We start from the raw sequence: 20,888 nt of genomic DNA, 5'->3' as shown, positions 1-20,888 counted from the left end.
TTCATAATTGTATGTCTCATCACTCATCACATCAACAACAACAAACCATATTGCTTCTGTAATGTAATGTTTCTGACACCTCTTCTACATTAGAAGCAATTATAAAAACGGATGCCTCTTCTTGGCTTGTGTTACTCCTGACAGCAAGGTAAATTATTTTCAGTGGTCACTGATGCACCTGGTGCAGACATGTATGATGTGAGAGAATTTGCATTTTCAGCTATGAAGAACATGGCAGGACTTGATTTTATACATCAGGAGAAAATTAGAGCATGAAGAGGTTGCATAGGAGTATGGAGCCATACCTGAATGCTTGCAAATTATGATGGAGGACCACAGGCGTATTCACACCCAGTACATTAACTATAAATATTTGATTATTGTTCTAATTCTATGAGAACAGCCAATACCACTATTCTCACAGAAGGAGTGAAAAACACTGACAGCCAATCAGAATCCACCAGATGTTCAAGAGCTCAAGCATGTAAAGCATTAGATGACGAAAATGGCAGCGCTAATAAAATAAACAATGATATATTGAATTGGTGTGGATGTGGAAGCTAATATAATAATAGATAATAAATTATCTTTATAGTTATAAATATTGGTATAAATGGCTTTAGTACTTAACACCTGAAACACTGCAAACACAGTGTTGAGAAGACTTTCTGACTGATTGCCATTTAAATTCCTCTATTTGTTGACATTTACTCATTGACAAGATTTTTACGCTGTCAAGGCTGTTTTTCCTGAAAAACATGTTCTCTTTCAAACTGTACACTATGGGGAACTCCCCAGGCATGATAGACTATGCACCAATCACACCATATTTGTCCACAGGGCACACCAATCACAGCTCATGACCAGGAACCCACCCCCTTATATATATATATATATATCTCGGTGTGATCCCTGAAACGGAATTCTTTATCTCTTCCCTGTGAAGACTTTCCCTCAGCACCTGAGCTGCACTGCTCCAGTTCACAGATGTACCATTAAGGCTGACGTTGCCAAATGTGGTTCAGTTAGTTCTGTCATGGATTGCTTGTCTCTGAGTTTTTGTTAATGATCCTCAGCTCTATATTTCTTCGCGGCCCGGTAAAACACACATATATAAAAAGTAATGGAATGCATAGTCGATATAAAAAACTGGATGACGAGTAATTGCTTAATGCTAAATTCAGATAAAACAGAGGTGTTAATTATAGGACCTAAGAACTCTGCATGTAATAATCTAGAACACTGTCTAAGACTTGATGGCTGCTCTGTCAATTCTTCATCATCAGTTAGGAACCTAGGTTTGCTATTTGATCACAATCTTTCCTTAGAAAGCCACGTTTCTAGCATTTGTAAAACTGCATGTTTCCATCTCAAAAATATATCTAAATCTAATGTATCTATGCTCTCAATGTCAAATGCAGAAATGTTAATCCATGCATTTGTGACCTCAAGGTTAGATTATTGTAATGCTTTATTGGGTGGTTGTTCTGCACGCTTGGTACACAAACTACAGCTAGTCCAAAATGCAACAGCAAGAGTTCTTACTAGAACCAGGAAGTATGACCATATTAGCCCGGTCCTGTCAACACTGCACTGGCTCCCTATCAAACATCTTTAGATTTTAAAATATTGCTTATTACTTATAAAGCCCTGAATGGTTTAGCACCTCAGTATTTGAGTGAGCTCCTTTTACATTATACTCCTCTACGTCCGCTACGTTCTCAAAACTCAGGCAATTTGATAATACCTAGAATATCAAAATCAACTGCGGGCGGCAGATCCTTTTCCGGTTGCATTTTATTTTACAGTACGTGTACTTACATATACTTATAGTGTACTAACAGCGTTTTTATCTAATAAAGTTCTGGTAATAGAAGGTTTAGGGGTAGGTTCAGGGTTATTACCTAGTTATTACATAGTTATTGTAACTACTATAATAAGTACATTGTATTTACATAAGGAACAGGGCTGTAAAATAAAGGGCTACACCTTTTCCTATTTGGCGCCTTAACTCTGGAATAACCTACTTAACATTGTTCGGGAGGCAGACACACTCTTGCAGTTTAAATCTAGATTAAAGACCCATCTCTTTAACCTGGCTTAAAATAAATTATATCCAAATCCGTTAAAGGATTTTTAGGCTGCATTAATTAGGTAAACCGGAACCGGGAACACTTCCAATAACATCCGATGTACTTGCTACATCATTAGAAGAATGGCATCTACGCTAATATTAGTCTGTTTCTCTCTTGTTCCAAGGTCACCGTAGCCTCCAGATTCAGTCCGTATCCAGAGGATCACTGCAGTCACCCGGATCCAGTCTGTATCCAGCCCAGACGGTGGATCAGCACCTAGAAAGGACCTCTACATCCCTGAAAGACAGTGGAGACCAGGACAACTAGAGTCCCAGATACAGATCCCCTGTAAAGACCTTGTCTCAGAGGACCACCAGGACAAGACCACAGGAAACAGATGATTCTTCTGCACAATCTGACTTTGCTGCAGCCTGGAATTGAACTGCTGGTTTCGTCTGGTCAGAGGAGAACTGGCCCCCAACTGAGCCTGGTTTCTCCCAAGGTTTTTTTTTCTCTATTCTGTCAACGTTGGAGTTGCTTAGTTGGGGTCACTTCATCTACAGCGATATCGTTGACTTGATTGCAAATAAATGCACAGACACTATTTAAACTGAACAGAGATGACATCACTGAATTCAATGATGAACTGCCTTTAACTGTCATTTTGCATTATTGACACACTGTTTTCCTAATGAATGTTGTTCAGTTGCTTTGACGCAATGTATTTTGTTTAAAGCGCTATATAAAAAAAGGTGACTTGACTTGAGTTTTTCTACTTCGCTTTCAATAGTCCAGTCTCCAATAGCTAATGCGTCAAGGTGAGCTATAAGTCTGACTTGTCCACCATGTCGGTGTCTAAGATCGTACCAGAGAGAGGGAAATATGCCCTTTCCTGCTCTTATCCGGAAGAGATCCGCATCCGATGTGTATCACTTGCCTGAGTGTTAAGTGTCAGGCTGAACTGGTGGATGTGGAAAGTTGTGCATACTGTCGGGTTATGCTGGCCAGGATCTTGGAAAGGTTTTGGGTGGTTGAATTCTCTAAAGATGATCCTTGTCTCTCAATCATCCCACTGGCTAAAGAGGATCTCAACATGGGATTTTGCTTTGTGGGGGAATATTATGGATTGGGAATCCCCTGAGCTTACGCCGCTTTTTGACCAACAGCTGTTAGAGGAAGCAGCTCCCCTCCCCTGTACCATAAAGACTGTACCATCTGCGACAGCTGAGGAAATTCAGGGTCTCACCAGCAATCCTGAAAACTTTCTATTCAGGGGCTATAGAAAGTGTATTGACTCAGTGCATCTCAGTGTGGTATGGGAACAGCTCCAGTCAAGACTGTAAAGCCCTGCAGAGTTGAATGCTTAGCTGGGCGCATTTCAGGGTCTGCTTTCCCCTCTCTGCAGGACATCTACCTCAAACGCTGCAGAAGTAGAGCTGCTAAAATCATCAAAGACTCCACCCACCCCAGTAACCATATTTTCACTTTGCTGCAATCTGGTATGCGCTTCCGTAGCCTGATGGCAAGAACCGAGAGATTCAGGAGGAGTTTCTTCCCCCAGGCCATCAGGCTCCTAAACTCAAAACCAGCCTCTTAATATCCTCATTCCTCCACTTAATGTACACTTTATCAGTAAGATATTCATCATTTACTACCTCACATAGACACACTGACAGTGTCAACCTGTTTGCACATTTGCTTCTTGTACATTCCTGTGTATCTTAATATTTAAGACTACATTATAATGCACATATGCACATTGTACATCCCTGTATATCTTAATATTTAAGACTGCAGTTTACTTTCATGCACATTATTTCGCGTTCTATATTTAATTCTACAATATACAATATACTTTTTTATATTTTATCCTTTTATTTTTATTGTTTACTTTTATTTCATTCTTACATAGCTATAGTTATGTATATTTTCATCTGTGTTGTTTTCTTTAATAACTGCACTGTCCATGGAGCGGATCTTACTCACATTTCACTGCTGGTTATATATGCTATATATAATTTTGCATGTGACGAATAAAGATCTTGAATCTTGAATCCTCAGAGATGAGCCAGATGATGAGGAGGAGGATGCTACCCTGTCTGTGGCCCAAGCATCCAGGACCATGAGCGTGGAGAGTGGTGATCTGCTATCAAATGTGGTAGATTGTGACTTGGTGGATGTTTTTAAGTTAGAGTCAAGTCACCTTTATTTTGTATAGTGCTTAACAGGTGAATCTAAAAAAAAAAATAGAATATCATGGAAAATGTCTTTATTTTTTTGTAATTTAATTCAAAAACGCAAACTTTCTTATATTCTAGATTCATTGCACACAAACTGAAATATTTCAAAAGTTTTTTAGTTTCAATTTTGATTGTCATGACTTACAGCTTAGGAAAATTAAAAATTCAGTAACCTTTTCCAATTTGATGGATAAACATCATTTTCTTACCCTCAAGTTGTTTCAATCCTGTACAAGTCTCTTTCTTTAGCTGACCACACGCACACAAAATAATTTTTGTTATATGTTGGTAACCTAACAATTGCTAATAGCCAATAGTATTTTTCAATTTTATTGAAGTCTATAGATCTGTCGGCAACTGTGTGTGATTGCCAGCATACCAACATTCTTCAAATTATCTTCTTTTATATACAGCAGAAAGAAACTCCTACATGTCTGGAACTTGAGGACGAGTAAATGAAGATTTTTGGGTGAACTATCCTCTTAAGTCAGTTAAGAAGTATAAAAAGTGTCAGGACAATTGGTTAATATCCTTTATTTCCAAATTCACGTGAACATCAACAAGAATCATTGTAAACCAGTTATTAATAAAACACACAAACAATATTGACAACCACCGTTCCCAAGCTAAAATTTACAACTGCAAAAATGGTGTGTGGAGTCAATGACAACATGATCGCAAAACTGCACCCAGAACTATGTTACAGGTGTGCTACAGAGTGAGACATTTAAACCCTAGGAACGACTGACTTTCCTTCCCTCTTTACGTCTGATTAACACAGTTCCCCCCTCAACACAACATTACAAACATAACAAACAGTATTTTCCTCTGTCTAAACTCTCACAACCTTCCCTAGTCAGAAAACGTTCAGAAACATGTTGCCAATCCATGTATAAACTCAGCATGCATATTAAAATGTTGCAGGCATGGTTTCTGAACTTATCTGTTTTTTTTTTATTTTTATTATTTAAATCTCCTCATATAAACATACAGTCAAAAACATACAGTAAGCATACATTAAATATAATGGTAGATACACGTCTCCATCTCCAACACAAAGAAACAGGGGCTGCCATCTGAGTAGTGCTCTTTTTCACTACTATCTACAAAGATTCCTAATTAGCACATCAGCCATTACGGGATATACGCATGTAGGCTTGTAGGAGGTGAACGCAGTATCTCGAGCTGCTTACATGAGATGCATGCAAGGAGCAAAGATAGTGTGAAGTGGTTCAAAGCTTATTAAACATTCTGCGATAGTGCAGTGCAGGAGAGAGAATTTAAGCCATATGATTGGCTGAGTTCATTACATCATCATTCAGGAAAACAGAATACCTTGACATAAGATTTTACAGCTATTGTAGTGGAAGCGGATGATGTGGTCAGATCAAAGTTTAACAGCATGCTTGTGCTCGAGTGATGCTTTTCGTAAAGAATACAATACACAATATTGTAAATGTAGTAGGCCAATTTATAATACAGTGTGTGCCTAAAGAAGAACAGTTTGGCAATGCATCGCATTAATTCTTTCTCAACTAGAGCTGGATGTTGAGAATGAGAGGAACTGTTGGCAGTATTATGGAGAAAGTTTACAGGTGCATAGGTTTCCACAAGATATTTCAAAGAATAACCAGATTTCTCACATGTAACCTGTCATTAATAAAACAATAACACTTTACAATAACGCTAGTCAATCTATATTAAAAAAAAAGCCATTTTTAACAGCAATTTTTAATCCTGGTCAATTTATTTCCTATTGCTGTTAACAAAAAAATGCTATAATGCATTAGTATATGTAGAAATGAACATTTATCGAGATTAATAAATGCTGTAAAAGTATTATCTGTTGTTATTTCATGAACAAATTGAACCTCATTGTAGTGTCACCAATAAAACTGTACAAAACAGAAAATGTTCATCTTGGTTAAAATACGTAGCTGCAGTTGGAAGATAATTTTGTTTTATGTTTATGTAAAAAAAAATAAAAGTGCAAGTTCAATGTTTTGATAATTGTCAATTTCGGGAACAAGCAAAAAAAAAAAAGGAGAGGCATTTTCAATGAAGCACTGACATAATTCAAATCAATATTTTAAGACTGTAGGCACACAGAAAAAAAGTGTTTTCATAACATTTAACCTGATTTAAAAATGAGAACAGTCCTATCTGAAAGTGAAAATGGGTTCGGTATGAACTGTCCTAAATCCACTAGTAACCGAAAAATAGCATGTCTAAGGAAAAATATAATGGTCAATAAAAGCCATTATATTTAATTCCAACCAATTATTTAATTCCAACCGTGGGCATTGCATTAAAGCAAGGGCAAGTGAACAGGCAAATTCCTACATAATTCACAGTTCAAACAGCTTCATTGGCCTTTAATGAATCTTAAGTATTACAAAGTCGAACAGTGAGGGCTAAAAGTTACTTGGCGTTGTTTTCTGGGCCACAAAATGACTTTCAGAGAGAGGTTAGAATACCATCAGGTATGTGGTCGGGAGGGGGCGGGGTTTGGTGGCAGTATGGTCCAATCACAAGCCCTGCTTGGCCAGCGATGCAGACACCTGGTCAGCGAGGGTGGAAAGCTGCGGGGGGTCTGCCATGTTGATACTGCCAGAAGAAGAGACGGTGCTCAGGCCATGTGGTGACTCCTCTAGAGACACGATTTCTGCACCATGGTCGGTTCGCGCTTTGGCCTGCTCACGAAACGTCAGTTTGTGTGACTCAATCTGGGAAAAGGAAATATATATGAACTAATGACTGCAAGTGAAACCTCTGAGGTGAACTGGACAGCATCCAGCGTTGGTTTATATTGACCCAGAGCAGGCCTGAGATTCTTGGATGGAGATTAAACTGAATTCAGGACTGTAAAGATTATATTTCCATAAACTTCTAGGAGAATTGAGTTTCTAATACTCGTGATCCCGAATGAATATATCTGGTTTAAGAGCCAGAATATTTGTTGAGAACCCTTAAAATGTTGAATAATAATATGCGCAAATGACTAATGGATAAAAAAGTAATCAAATGATCAAACAATAAAAAATGGGTAAGATGTGTTAAAAGGGACAAAGCAGCAGACAAAGAAAAAAATAAACACAATAATAAAATATTTTTGATATACACTTCTATATAAATATGAATACTATTTAAACTAAAAAATAAATGTTTTTTTTTTTTTTAAATCAGTATTTCTTTAAATTGTTTTGTCAGTTGCTTTTTTTTTGTACTGTCAATTTCCTATCACTCTGTGCCAGAAGATGGCACCATAGATGCATTTCACAAGATATTTGTACAAGCTTTCAATTATATGCAATATGCAAAAGAAAAATTTTCATTCATTTATACGAAATATTTTATTGTGGTTGGTCACTTAATTATCTACCACTTTGCATATTAATTCAATAATTTCTTATTTGCATATGTATATATTAAATTATCATCAGCATCATTTTATTTTATTTTATTTAGGGCAAGACACTAAAGGCAAAACCATAGTTTAATTTGACTCGTCTTCTTTTAGGCTAGTGTAAAAAAAAAATCCAAAATACACATTCAAGTTTATTTTATTATAATCTTTTTGCATCTGTAGATATCAATTATAATAAATACATTTTAAAGGCTGTTTTCTCAAAATATTTTTTTTTATTCCTGCACTGAGCCAGAAATCTCTACTTACATTCACCATACTTTAAGAGGTTTTTTCATCAAAACAAAAGTATGGTGATGATATCTATTAGTTTAAACAATAGTTTTACCCTCTTCACCAGTAGAGTCTCAAAATATATGAAGTACAACTGCTGGTTAATTTGAGGTGAATATCTCCCCCACACTGAATACTTACTGGAGTCCTCAATCTTTATTTGGGGGTTGCTGAGGAGGACGGGCTCTGGGGACATACTGGCAGATGAGAGGGTGGGGGTATCAGAGGGGTCTGGGGTGAGGAAGCCCTCATCTTGGGGCGTATCTGCCCCTTTCCCCTTCTCTCTCTAGAAACGTAGCCCAGGGTGGCCAGTGGGTGGTGAAATGAAAACCATGGTCAACCAAAACAGAAAGAAACAAAATGATATGGGTTCAACAAAAAGGAAAATGATGGTAACACAAAATTAAAGATGACGTATGTAATGCTTACATTTTTTAAAATCCTGTTTAATATGCACACATTCATTCTGAAGTTTACGGAGTCCAAAGAAAGGACGATGAGATGAGATTTTAAAGAAGTTAAATTAGTTCAGGGATTTATTTAAACCCGATCTTCTTAGGAACTAAATGATTCAAACCCAGAGATCAGCTGAGACAGATTTACACAGACATCTGGTTATAAAATAATAAGGATTTATGAACGTTCTTATTTGACTTCAGGGTAGAGAGTGAATAACTGGAGTATCATATCCCATGAGCGGAGGACATGTGGTCTTACCCTCCTGCTGCCTCCTCCAGGTGTGTGTTTAATGTTGTCCATAGATCCGATCTTTGACTGAGCCCTGAATTCAAGCTTCTCAGACCTGATCTCAATGTTTCCTCCACCTTGAACATGCAAGTAAAATTCCTCGTGATTTCACCACATTAAACACATGATTATTTACATGCACTCAAAACGCTAAGTAAGTCCAAGGTTTGTCAAATCCAAGGTGGACGTGCAGGATTACCTGGTTTGTGGCGAATGTTGTCTTTCGATCCACACTTTGACTGCACATTGGTCAGGTCAATCTTTTTGTGGAGGATTTGCACCTTTTCAAAACAAAACAAAATAAGGGTTTTATTATTCTTCCAGGGAGTTAAAATAAATTTGGTTTTAAACTATCCAAACACACTTACACAGATTTTCACAAGAAAGACAACAAAACTGTAACACTGTAGTTTCGGGACCAATTCTCAGTATTAGTTAGTTGTTTATTAGCATGCAAGTTACTAGCATATTGCGGTTTATTAGTGGCCTACTAATAAAGCACATATTGATACTGTGTTTTACATCCACGCCATACCTAAACTGAACAACTACCTTACTAACTATTAATGAACAGAAAAGTAGGAGTTTAGTCGGCAAAAGTTGTAGTTAATAGTTAAATATCATTGAAAATTGGTCCCCAAATTAAAGTGTGAAAGTATAACTGGTTAGAAAACTTTTCATTCCCTTGAATACAAAACACCCTCTTGGTGGTTTAGTCATCTCTGAGAATATCATCTTTTAACATTTATTTTTTATTGTATTTATAGAGTTGTAATATACCTTAAATGATCATGAACCACAACCCCTTTATTTATTTTAGGTGATTATCTGTCTACTAGACCAGGGGTTCCCAAACTTTTCAGACTGCGACCCCCAATATTAGATTGCTGACGAGCTGCGACACCCATTGTGCTCACATATTAGATGGGGAAAAAATTACAGAGGGATTTATGGATATCTACTTTTGTTATCCTGTAAATCAGAATATAATATCAATAGCATTAAAAAAAAGATTTTCGCCATGTTTTTAGTAATAAAATGTTATATAAATCAGGTTAGGAATAATATATGTACAAATACCTGTGTAAATGTCTTCATAGTATAACTAGTTACAAGACTGGAAAGTTTGGTGTATATAGGTGCTACTAAAGTGGAGATTTCGTACTTGGAGTATGAGAGAAAGGTCATTTTGAGAAAACAGGCTTTAAAGATTTATCATCAGCCAATGAGATTGCTCATTCAGCCCTTTTACTTTCGCGATTGGTTGCTGATAAGAAGGAAATGACCATATTTGGATCTGACAGCATTGTACAGTGAAGAGAGAGCTTTCCAGCCGTGCCTGTGATGAAAGAGAGCAGACAGAGATCGCGGATCGGCAGGATGATTTACAACGCTAGCTTTTGTTGAATTTACGCGTAATCTACAGACGCAAACAGACAAAGTGTAATAAAATAAAGACCTAAATGTGTATTTCGGACTTTTTTTTCACCATCTCGCATTAACATATAAAAAAATTAAAACATAAAAATAAAAAATAAAGTTTCATCTCGCGCTGGGTCGCGACCCCCACTTTGGGAACTACTGTACTAGACTATAGATTGAGGATACAACATGAGAACAGTATAAATGTTTACATCCCTGCTCCCAAAAATAGAACCAATGACCTCATAGCCACAGCTGTTGTTGTTTTAATTTTTCTGTATAAAAAGGCCTCAGTGTCTTCAGGGTTGAGGTCAGCTCTGAGCTCTAGCCAACTGCTCACCACAGAGGAGCACTGGGCTGACCAGAGCACTACAACAAGACCCCTGTGTGCTACAGAGTCGACGTCCTTCAAGAGCAGAGAAGAGCAACTCATCTGGAGTCTATAAGTATCTCTATTGTGCTTTAGTGAGTGTACTGATTGTCCTTAAAGGGATACTCCAACCCAAAATGAAAATTTTGTCATTAGTAACCCCTATGTCGTCTCAAACCCGTAAAAGCTTTGTTAGTCTCCTGAACACAATTTAAGATGTTTTGGATGAAAACTGGGAGGCTTGTGACTGTCCTATTAACTGCCAAGTAAATTATATGGTTGAGGTCCAGAAAAAATGAATGTATGAAAGACATTTTCAGAATAGTCCATCTGCCATCAGTGATTCAACCATTCATTGCTTTCGTTCAAATCAAAGCATTAATACACATAGAAAACACATCCTTGTGTCACAGCTGACAAAGAATAGCATAAGCAGTTTGGGTTTTTAGGGTATATTCTCCAAAATGATGCTACGGTTATGGGGAGAAACAGAGGAGACAAATTGTTGAATAATGTCAGTAATTTGGTTTTCTTCGCATACAAAAAGTATTGTCATTGCCTCATAATGTTACGGTTGAACCACTGATGGCAGATGGATTATTCTGACAGTGTCTTTCATATATTTCTGGACCTTGACAGTGTAATTTACTTGGCAGTCTATGGGACAGTCAAAAGCCTCCCGGTTTTCATCCAAAATATCTTAAATTGTGTTCTGAAGATGAACGAAGCTTTTACGGGTTTGGAACGACATGGGGGTAAGTGATTAAAGACAAAATTTTCATTTTAGTGAGGAGTTACCCTTTAATGACAGGCCGGTTGGGATTACGGGTTAGGATTTTAGTGGTGGTCTGGTCATTTATTTTTGTAAGGACAAAGGTATAGTTTTAGGAGGTTTGGTGGGGGGATATGAAAAGCTAACAGACTGCTAACTGAGACAAAACACTTAAATCACAATTTTTATAAATTTATGAGCATCTTGTATTCATTTAATTTTGAACACTTATTTCCTGTATTTTTTGCATTTAGATTAAGTGAGCAATAGAAGAAGTTAAGCTTTAAAAACACTAATATTTTAATAAATAACCCTGCTAAATGTAATCTTTAACAAATCTCAAAAACAATATCCATCAGTCATTATGATGTTATAATGCCAAAATTCACTTTTAGCATTTAAAATGACAAAAGCGATTTATAGGTTATTGGCCATAATCATTGGCTTATTAGTATCAGGCAGAACTGTAATATGTGCATCCCTACTATAAAGTAGCCCTTTTATGCCATTTTTAAGGTTCCGATTATTGTTTTGTTATAGGTGTACATGCATGGTCTTTCTTTTTGGAGATGATAACTTTATTTATGGTGCATTTTCAGTTTACATTAGCATACTACATTACACAGTGCGTGAAAGGCAATATCCGAATTGGCATAATAGAGGCACTTTAAAGTCTCTATTAGTATGATTTTTGGTTAAAACGCCAACAAACGGGCCCCTGTTTACTCACTTTTCCACCTCCGGGTACATGTTTCATATTATCTTTGGAACCACACCTAGACTGCACATTACTTAAGTCCAACTTCTGATCGAGAATTTGAATCTGAAAGAGTACACAGTTTGGGGAAGAGGAGTTATCTGTATTTTTTGCTTGGGACCAGAGAGGAAGCTAGAGAGCCACCAGATGAAACTAACATAGTTCATCATTAGGAAAGGCTTTTTGGACCATGAAAGTGCAGATGTTTTTGACCTTGAGAGGGTGGATGGAATGGGGTGTCCAAATTGCTAATCCCAATATTTCCACAAATGGTCATAACTTTAGGAAGAACCAAGACTGAAGGTGTTGAGTTCAACCCAGAGTTACTCACATTGCCACCTCCAGGTACATGTTTGACATTCTCTTTGGAGAAATATTTTGACTGGACATAACTAAAGTCCAACTTCTGATCCAGTATTTATACCTGGAAAATCAAGTTGGGAAGAGCAGGAGTTAGCTTTCCAAGTATCTTAGAGATAAAAAGAGCTACCAATGAGAAAGAGCCATGAGTATGTGAATGGTACAGCACAAACATGAATTTAATTTAATGAATTTGAGTTTTTTTGTCTCCCACTCACACTTGAATTAGGTTTCAGTGTTCAACAGTTGACTCAACAATTGAAAAAAATCCTCTTTTACAGTTCAGTGTCAATCCAAAAGTGTAAACAGTCAGTGATTGTGTAACAGACACAACTACTACACTGAATGAGAGCTTTGCCGTTTTTTGTTTTTTACAAGGTTTCCACAAATGGTCATAACTTCAGGAAGAACCAAGACAGAGGGTGTTGAGTTCATCCCATAGTCACTCACATTGCCACCTCCCGGTACATGTTTCAAATTGTCTTTGGAGCCACACTTTGACTGGACATTACTGAAGTCCACCTTCTGATCAAGAATTTTTACCTGAAAGAGTGCAGAGGTCAAGGAAAAGAAGGATTACCTTTTGGCTGAAGCCTTATCAGAAACGTTCAGATTTTTACTAATAACATCTGTAGTATACCTTATTTATAACTTCATGAGGAACATCTAAGGAACATTTCAATTCAGTAAAGTATGGCTGGGAGTTTTACTCTGACTCCCATAATAATGGCAAATTTAGGAGTGAACTGGGTCTCCTGTTTACCCCATAGTAACTTACTACACTGCCACCTCTGGGTGTTGAATATTGCTTTGAAGCCACACTTCACATCGGACATTGCTAAAGTCTAACTTCTGATCAAAAATGTGCTCCTGTTTAACATAAACATTTGGAAGCTTTCATTAACAAAAAGGGCAAATTGGTAAAAAAAAAAAAAAAAATCCCCAACACTCATGAAGCATAAAGACATACTGTTAAGTGCTTTAAAAAAAATAGACTTTGGAACGGCGAACATTTTACGTTGTTTGCACAACTGGATATTTCCCATTCTTGGGAAATTCAACCATTACAATACCTTGAGATAATAGATTAGTCAATTCTCACTAAACATTTGGCAAACAGTGAGAGTTTACTGATAATGTTGGGATAGCCAATGACAAATACAGTATAAAATGTAATAAAATAAGTAATAAATAATAAAATGTATGTACTCACATTTCCACCTCCTGGTACATGCCTGAGGTTTGCTTTGGAGCCACACTTAGACTGAACATTACTGAAATCCACCTTCTGATCAAGAATTTGTACCTGTGTAAGAAAGAACATAGGAAGAGTTAAAAACTATTGCGACTTGTAAACTATTCTTGAAAGTGTTATTTGAATAAAAAACAGGTTTTCATTAGACTTTGACCATAATGAACACATAATATGATCAATAGGTCATGGTAACACATGTTTGTAACAAAAAATAAATAAAACATAATAATAATAATTTTAAATGTCAAATTTCAGAGTCAGTTTAATATAATTTTAGCTGAAATAGCTTTTTCAGCCAGTCTGATTATACTTAAAAAACATAAGTTCAGTTGCTGCCTTTAAGTTGTTTATTTTATTTTATTTTTTTAATAATTGTTTTAAAATTATAAAAATTATAAAATTAATTTTACAATTATAAAAATTATATTTATTTTTAGAGGGGTGGGGGTTGGGTGGTGCCCGGGATCTGGTACTTCAAAATAAAAATTTGATTTTAGTTGGATCTCAAACCGAACTGGCAACAGAACACTAAAGTAAATCAACTAGTGTGTCAAGAAAAAGATGTTAATAAAGCCTTAAATATTTTTATGGATATAATAAATAAGATAATTGATAAATACGCCCCACTTAGAAAAAGATCAGTAAAAACTAAAAATGCTCCTTGGCTCGATGATGAGCTGAAGTGCTTAATGCTGCAAAGAGACAAGGCAAAGGAGGTAGTACAGAAATTAGGAAGTGACTACAATAAAAAATTCTATTGTAAGTTAAGAAATAGGGTTTCTAAATTAAATCATATTAAAAAAAGGGAATATTATAAGCAAAAAATTAGGTCTGCAGCTGGTGACTCCAAGAAAATATGGAAAACACTGAATGAAATAATGTGTAGGAAGACAAATAATTATCAAGGGTGTGTGGAAAATGAAGGTCAGTTTATTACTAAACCATTAGAGATAGCTAATTATTTTAACACCTTTTTTAACGATAAGGTGAACAATTTAAGATCTAGCATGTATGGCAATGATGTTCAATCAGCCTGTAGTCCTATTTCTAAAATAATGAAAAATAAATTATGCAGTTTTAATTTTAGGTCTGTTGATCAAACTACTGTAGAAGAGATGTTGCTTTTAATTCCAGATGATAAACCTTGTGGAGCTGATCAGTTAGATGGAAAATTGCTAAAAATGGTAGCTAGACAGCTTTCTCAACCGATCTGTCATATTTATAATAGGTGTTTGATTGGTGGCAAATATCCAAATCTTTGGAAAGAATCTAAAATTATTCCATTACTTAAAAAGGGAAAAACAGACTTTTTAGGTTCTAATTGCAGACCAATTAGCATACTTCCAATTTTGAGTAAGCTTTTAGAGAAGATTACCTTCAAGCAAATTTTACAATATTTTAGTACAAATGGATTACTTGCCAATGCTCAACATGCCTATCGACCAGGACACTCCACAAGTACTGCTCTTATACATATGACAGATGAATGGTTAGCATGTCTAGATAATAAGAAACTGGTTGGTGCTGTTTTAATTGATTTTACAGCAGCCTTTGATGTCATTGACCATGATATTCTTATGGCTAAACTAAAATGTTATGGTTTTTCATTGACAGCCCTTAATTGGATGGGAAGCTATCTTTCTAATAGAAAACAGAGAGTGTTTTATAATGGATCTTTTTCAGATGCTAAAAATACTTATTGTGGTGTTCCACAAGGAAGTTGCTTAGGTCCTTTATTGTTTTCTATTTTTATAAATGATTTACCATATGTTGTTAATAATGCTAATATAGTTATGTATGCAGATGACTCTACAATGTTTTCTGCAGCACATTCTTCAGCTGAACTAAAGAAAAATTTGAGTGATGAGCTTTTAATAATTTCTAAATGGGTTCAAATTAACAAATTAATTTTAAATATAGAAAAAACTAAATGCATAATTTTTAGCCAAAAATACAATATTTCTAGGGCTGCAGATTTGAATTTATTTATTGATGGGACGCCAGTGGAACAAGTAACAGATGTTACTTTGTTGGGCGTGATACTTGACAATACATTGTCCTGGTCCAAACATATAGATCATATAGTAAGCAGCATGGGTAAAGGTATAGCAGTAGCCAGGAAATGTTCTGCATTTATTTCGTCTTTGGTTTTAAAAGATGTGGTGCAGTCAATAGTTTTATCGCATCTTGAGTACTGCCCTATAATATGGTCAAGTGCATCAGAAAAGCACTTAAAAAAACTTCAGATTGTTCAGAATAGAGCAGCTAGGTTGGTGCTCCATTATCAATTTCAGGCCAGTGTTGCTGATATGCATAGAAAATTATCATGGCTTTTAGTGAAGGACAAATTACATTTACGAGTGTTGGTATATTTTTATAAGGTAATCAAGTATCACACACCATGTTTTTTCTTTGAAAAGCTTGTATATGTTGGTTTTAGACACGATCATAAAACACGTCAAGTGAGTAAGTCTCAACTGTTTTTACCATGTCCACAATCAAATTTGCTGAAAAAGACTGTATTGTATCGTGGCTCTGCTGCTTGGAATGTTGTTCCTATAAATATACGTAAAAGTAATTCAACACATGTGTTTAAAAGAAATTGTGTAAACATGTTGTTAAAGGTATAGACGTACTTCTGCTTGTGCTGCTACTATTAATATGTATGGGTATAGTTTTGTAATGTGACTGGATTAGCAATTGTATTTTTGTTATTATTTTATTTGTTTGAAGGATTTTTTTGTATTGTGCAACTCTGTGGACCCCAGGAAGATTAGCAACCACTTTGTGGAAGCTAATGGGGATCCAAATTAACAATAAACAATAAACTGGAGATGAATTACCCGGCCGCCTCCAGGCTGGTGCTTCAAGTTGTCAGTGGAGCCGACTTTGGAGCGTATGTTCTTCAGATCAGGGAGGGGGGCAGCGGCCGAAAGGGAAGTGGGTGAGCGGTTCTTCGGAGACTTAGGGGTCGAGCGAATTACTGCGACCTTCTTGATTTCATTTCCTGTGCTTGGAGACCTGCCTCCCGCAGCATTGCTGGCAGGGGATTTGAGAATCCCGGGGCTGCTGTGCCCACTGGTCTCCGGGGTCTTTGGAGAGTCTGGGAAACAGTATAGAGTTATAAAGATGGCAATAATCTCATAATCAAACTTTCCATTCTTCAAAAAGATATACAAGATCCATTCCTAAAAACCCCTTTGAAAGAAACTCACCTTTTCCGTTTTTGGCAACTGCAGACATGGCAGGAATCTTTGAACCGGCAGCATGAGGTCTACTGCTAGCCTAGAGATATACAGGAATGAATAGACAGAAAGAAATAGAAACAGAAATACATTAAGAATTCTATTCTATGAAATTATAAATAACAAAACAACTGCTAATGTCTATATGTATCCACTTATATCTCCTAAGCACATTCTCCCCTCAGTTTTGCCATAATTTCCACCATAACCCACACATTTCAGTTAGTGTAAATTCAGTTTAACAAGAACAAGCTGACGAGAGCTTGAAAAACGTTAAAGTAGATAAGAGGTGAATATAATCTCCAACCAAGCTGTTATTTTCTAATGTGCAAAAGCTGTAAAAATATTATTTATGGACACAAATGCTATGTAAACTTAGCCTCAAGACGGAGAAGCTTGCCATTTTTATCACAAAAAATTTAATATCCAAGACCAGACTGTCATTTCTACTATAAAGATGCAAATCAAAATATATATCGTGATGCATGTACAGCCACTGTTGGACAAAAACACTCATATTTGAAGAAGCATTTATAATCAAATGACATGTTTGCACGCTCAAACATACAGTTAGTTGAAGGCACATTCAGTAATTATTAACCAATCCACTGGAAACACAATCAAGTTATCCAATACAGTTATTCTAAAATCACACCAACTGTTTTCATTTGTCAGTGTTGATGATATATCCTAAATCTAAAAAAAACTTTAGATTTAACTAACAACAAAGACAGAATTTTATGTGAATGAGATGTTGGCCAGTTATTAGGAGGAGAGAAAATGATGCTGTTAATCACACCAGACAGTGTGTGTGCTGGCAGTAAAACAGGCGCAAAGTTAAACCATTCTCCACCGCAGCAGCAGGACACGGGGTCCGACGCCAGCAGCTGTACTCACTCTTGGAATGGATTCTTTGGGACCAGAACTGGTGGCAGGTACTGATGGAGATCTACTAGAGGAAGTCAGGGCCTTTTTCGGGATGGAGGAAGGTGTTTTATGGAAAGAGGGTCTCACTTTACTGTTTTTAGGGGTCTTTACATAAAGAGCAAAACCATAGTGAATGAAAACTCCATGGAGAACAAATAGCGTCAGAAAGCAAAATAAAAGGGAAAAAGTTCTACAGTTAAAGTGGAAGAGAACTGAAAGATGATGCAAAAATAGCTTTTAGCACTCACCCTCTTCTCTGCATCACCATTGGTCTTGGACTGAGCTGTGAAGAACCACAAAAATGCACCAATATGATTACAATCAGTATATCAGAAATAGTGTTAATAAGCCTAGTGATCTGCATAAACTAAATCATTACTAAACATCACAAATAACACTAGAGACTCAACTCACAATCAATTTCAACACGCTTTGACACAATAGCACATACAATTACTGGATAAAATAGTTAGTCTAAAAATGTGAAAACATTTTCATAAATTATTTTAAGTATTGAATCAAATTGTTTTTGTTTATAATCAACATTTCTCTCACCTGGCCTGCCATATCGATTTAAAAGTTCATCATAATGCATTCTGATACTGCCTTGTCCATGAAGAAAATCTAAATAAGAGCTCTACAGTATTGCAGATAAGCTTCTTTAAAGTTATTAAAAATAAAGTTTATTTATGGTTTCATGAAGAACCTTTAACATAAATAGAACCTTTCCATTCCAAAAAAAGGTTATTTATAATGTAGACTTTAATTTTAAAATGTTCTTTACAGTAAGAAAAAGTAGTTTTTTTTACAGACTGTTGACAGAAAGGTTCCTTGGAGAACCAAAAATTGTTCTTCTATTACATCGTTTTGAACCCACCTCCATTGGAAACGTCATATATTCTTTATTATTTTTAAGACTGTAGACCTTTTCTAAACTGACTACAGGTTGCTACATTTATTCCTACAGCTTCATCTCTTTTTCTTAACTTCAGTATGTTTACTGGATGTTAATTCTATTGTTTCTAAGCAACTATTTGAGAAACATAAGCTGTAAATGAAAGTGAGGGGATCTGTTAAAGCAGTGCTGCACCAGATGGTGTTGTGAACACATGCAAGTACTGTAGCTCATTCATGCACACAGACATGCCAAACTGAACTCATTGAAACACGGCCAGCAAACATGGATTTCATCAATCGGCGCAAAACAAGCTGCAAGGCCACCGGAGGGAACAAAAGAATGACAGAGTGAGACCGAGTGCCCGAAAAAGGACGACACGAGGCAAACAACTGCAGGACAACAGATCGTTCTCCTCAGCACGCTGTTCATTTTGTAGGATGTTCGTTATAGACAGAAATTGGTGCATGGCTAAGCGGCTCTGTAAAACATAGGTGGAGGCAAACCAAGGAAGAGACACTGCATTGGGATTCTGTGAGCTTAACTGCACAGACCTTTGAACTGAGCCACCGGCACCAGGGATTTTCTTGCCGGGGAGACGTGGACACCTTTTGAAGAGCCAATTGTGCTTGTAGAGGAAGGAGTGGCTTCTGTCTTTTTGGTCTCTGCATCTTTGGCGGGAACTATAACGTTGTGATTACCCCCTGAAAACGCAGCATCAACTTTCTCCTGCACTTTGCCCATTGCTTCCATGGGTTCATGAGGTAGAGTTTTTGTAAAACTATGTTCTTTGGTTTCAGAAGGTGTATATTCAGTGAGAGTTGTCTGAGCCCATGCCGGAAGATTTTCTTCTTTGACATGGCTCTCATTGCTGTAAAAAGACATTTCTTCCTCTTCCTGAAGGGTCTCGCTGTAAGGAGCCCTGGCTTCTACAATCCTCTCCCCAACAGATGTCAGGTCTTCCAGGGCAGCGCTGCGGACCAGGAAAGTCACAGGTGGCTCATTCTCCAAAGAGAGGCTCCTGGTGCGGTCTGGACTGACGGATGTCCTTCGATGATGGGAATGGGACGGTCGTCCAGACCAGCTGCTTCTGAGGAGGTCTTGGTCCTGCTCTAGTATTCTCTGGTGGTCTACACAGCTCCAGTCCGAGTGTTGATCAGAACCATCTTGTGAAAACCCTGCTGCTAAAGCTGGAAACAAAGCCGCTTTTGCCTTTCACTAATGCACGTCCCATTCACCGTGAACAGACAGTGGTCAGAAGATTTATAGAATGCAATGACAACATCTATATGACTTCTCCAAAGGAAACTGTCACATGATAAGGAGGGAACAAAAACACTTGTGGTGACAACTGTAGTGTGAAGACAAGGGGCAAACATAACTGGTTTGCTGGCCTTTGCTAACATCCAAAATAAACAGCGGTGATGAAACTGGACTTCACACTGAATACAGAAATATGAGCTGATAGGTGCAATTAAAGAGCAAGATTGTTTTTTTTATTTTTACAACAATTTTATGTTATTTACAATTAAATAAAAATTGATTATTAAGTGCAAGAGTGTTTTATGGTAACTGAAATATATGTTTATGTCATGTATTTGTGATTGTATTAAATTGAAACTTTTTTTTTAAATTGCAACATTTTATTATAAACTTATATTTAAAATACATTAACTGTAATATGAAATTACAAAGCAGTTAATATTTTATTTTAATTTAATATTTATATGTGGGTCAAGAAATCAAAATAAATGCACTTTAACAAAATGTAAATGTAAAATTTGTGGCCCTAAAAAAAAAATATATATTTTTTTTTTTTGTTTTGATGATGATTTGCCATTATTACAGAATTAATTACTGGAGTCTGTTCTTTAAAAGCACCTAGTTTCTACTGATTATTAAAATATAATGGACATATCTTTGTGAATTCACAAAATCAAATAACCAGTACAAATAAAGATCAGTGAGGTGGAGTACTATCAGAAGAACAAAACAGAAAATAAACTTTTATATGTAAAAATACATATTTGTATAAAAAAAAAAAGGAAAAACATCTACAAAATAATAATTCATGTAGCATAATGGCTATTCTACAAAGCATGACACTAATGTGGTAGTTGTGT

General features: G+C 36.3%; 1 protein-coding gene across 6 annotated transcripts in view; it reads right to left on the bottom strand.

The window, feature by feature from the left end:
• Positions 1 to 4,833: 4,833 nt before the first annotated feature.
• mapta (microtubule-associated protein tau a) overlaps positions 4,834 to 20,888 on the bottom strand; it is a 33,517-nt gene continuing 17,462 nt past the window's right edge. For 2 of the 6 annotated variants that reach the window (XM_026223148.1, XM_026223150.1), the window contains 9 exons: positions 18,119 to 18,153; positions 17,841 to 17,975; positions 16,914 to 16,983; positions 16,542 to 16,801; positions 13,657 to 13,749; positions 12,057 to 12,149; positions 8,962 to 9,043; positions 8,733 to 8,839; positions 4,834 to 7,041 (listed from right to left, as the gene is read on the bottom strand). In XM_026223148.1, the coding sequence (XP_026078933.1) occupies positions 6,844 to 7,041; positions 8,733 to 8,839; positions 8,962 to 9,043; positions 12,057 to 12,149; positions 13,657 to 13,749; positions 16,542 to 16,801; positions 16,914 to 16,983; positions 17,841 to 17,975; positions 18,119 to 18,153 (1,073 nt within the window). In that variant the 3' untranslated portion in view covers positions 4,834 to 6,843. Of the gene's footprint in view, positions 7,042 to 8,156; positions 8,302 to 8,732; positions 8,840 to 8,961; positions 9,044 to 12,056; positions 12,150 to 13,656; positions 13,750 to 16,541; positions 16,802 to 16,913; positions 16,984 to 17,840; positions 17,976 to 18,118; positions 18,154 to 19,319; positions 19,956 to 20,888 lie in introns of all 6 variants that reach the window. The other 4 variants (XM_026223149.1, XM_026223151.1, XM_026223146.1 and 1 more) reach the window with 3 other exon arrangements.

Source organism: Carassius auratus, chromosome 37 (genome assembly GCF_003368295.1).
Source record: "Carassius auratus strain Wakin chromosome 37, ASM336829v1, whole genome shotgun sequence".
Taxonomy (NCBI): domain Eukaryota; kingdom Metazoa; phylum Chordata; class Actinopteri; order Cypriniformes; family Cyprinidae; genus Carassius; species Carassius auratus.
Note: the sequence above shows the minus strand (reverse complement) of the source record. Positions and strands in the feature narration are given on the sequence as shown.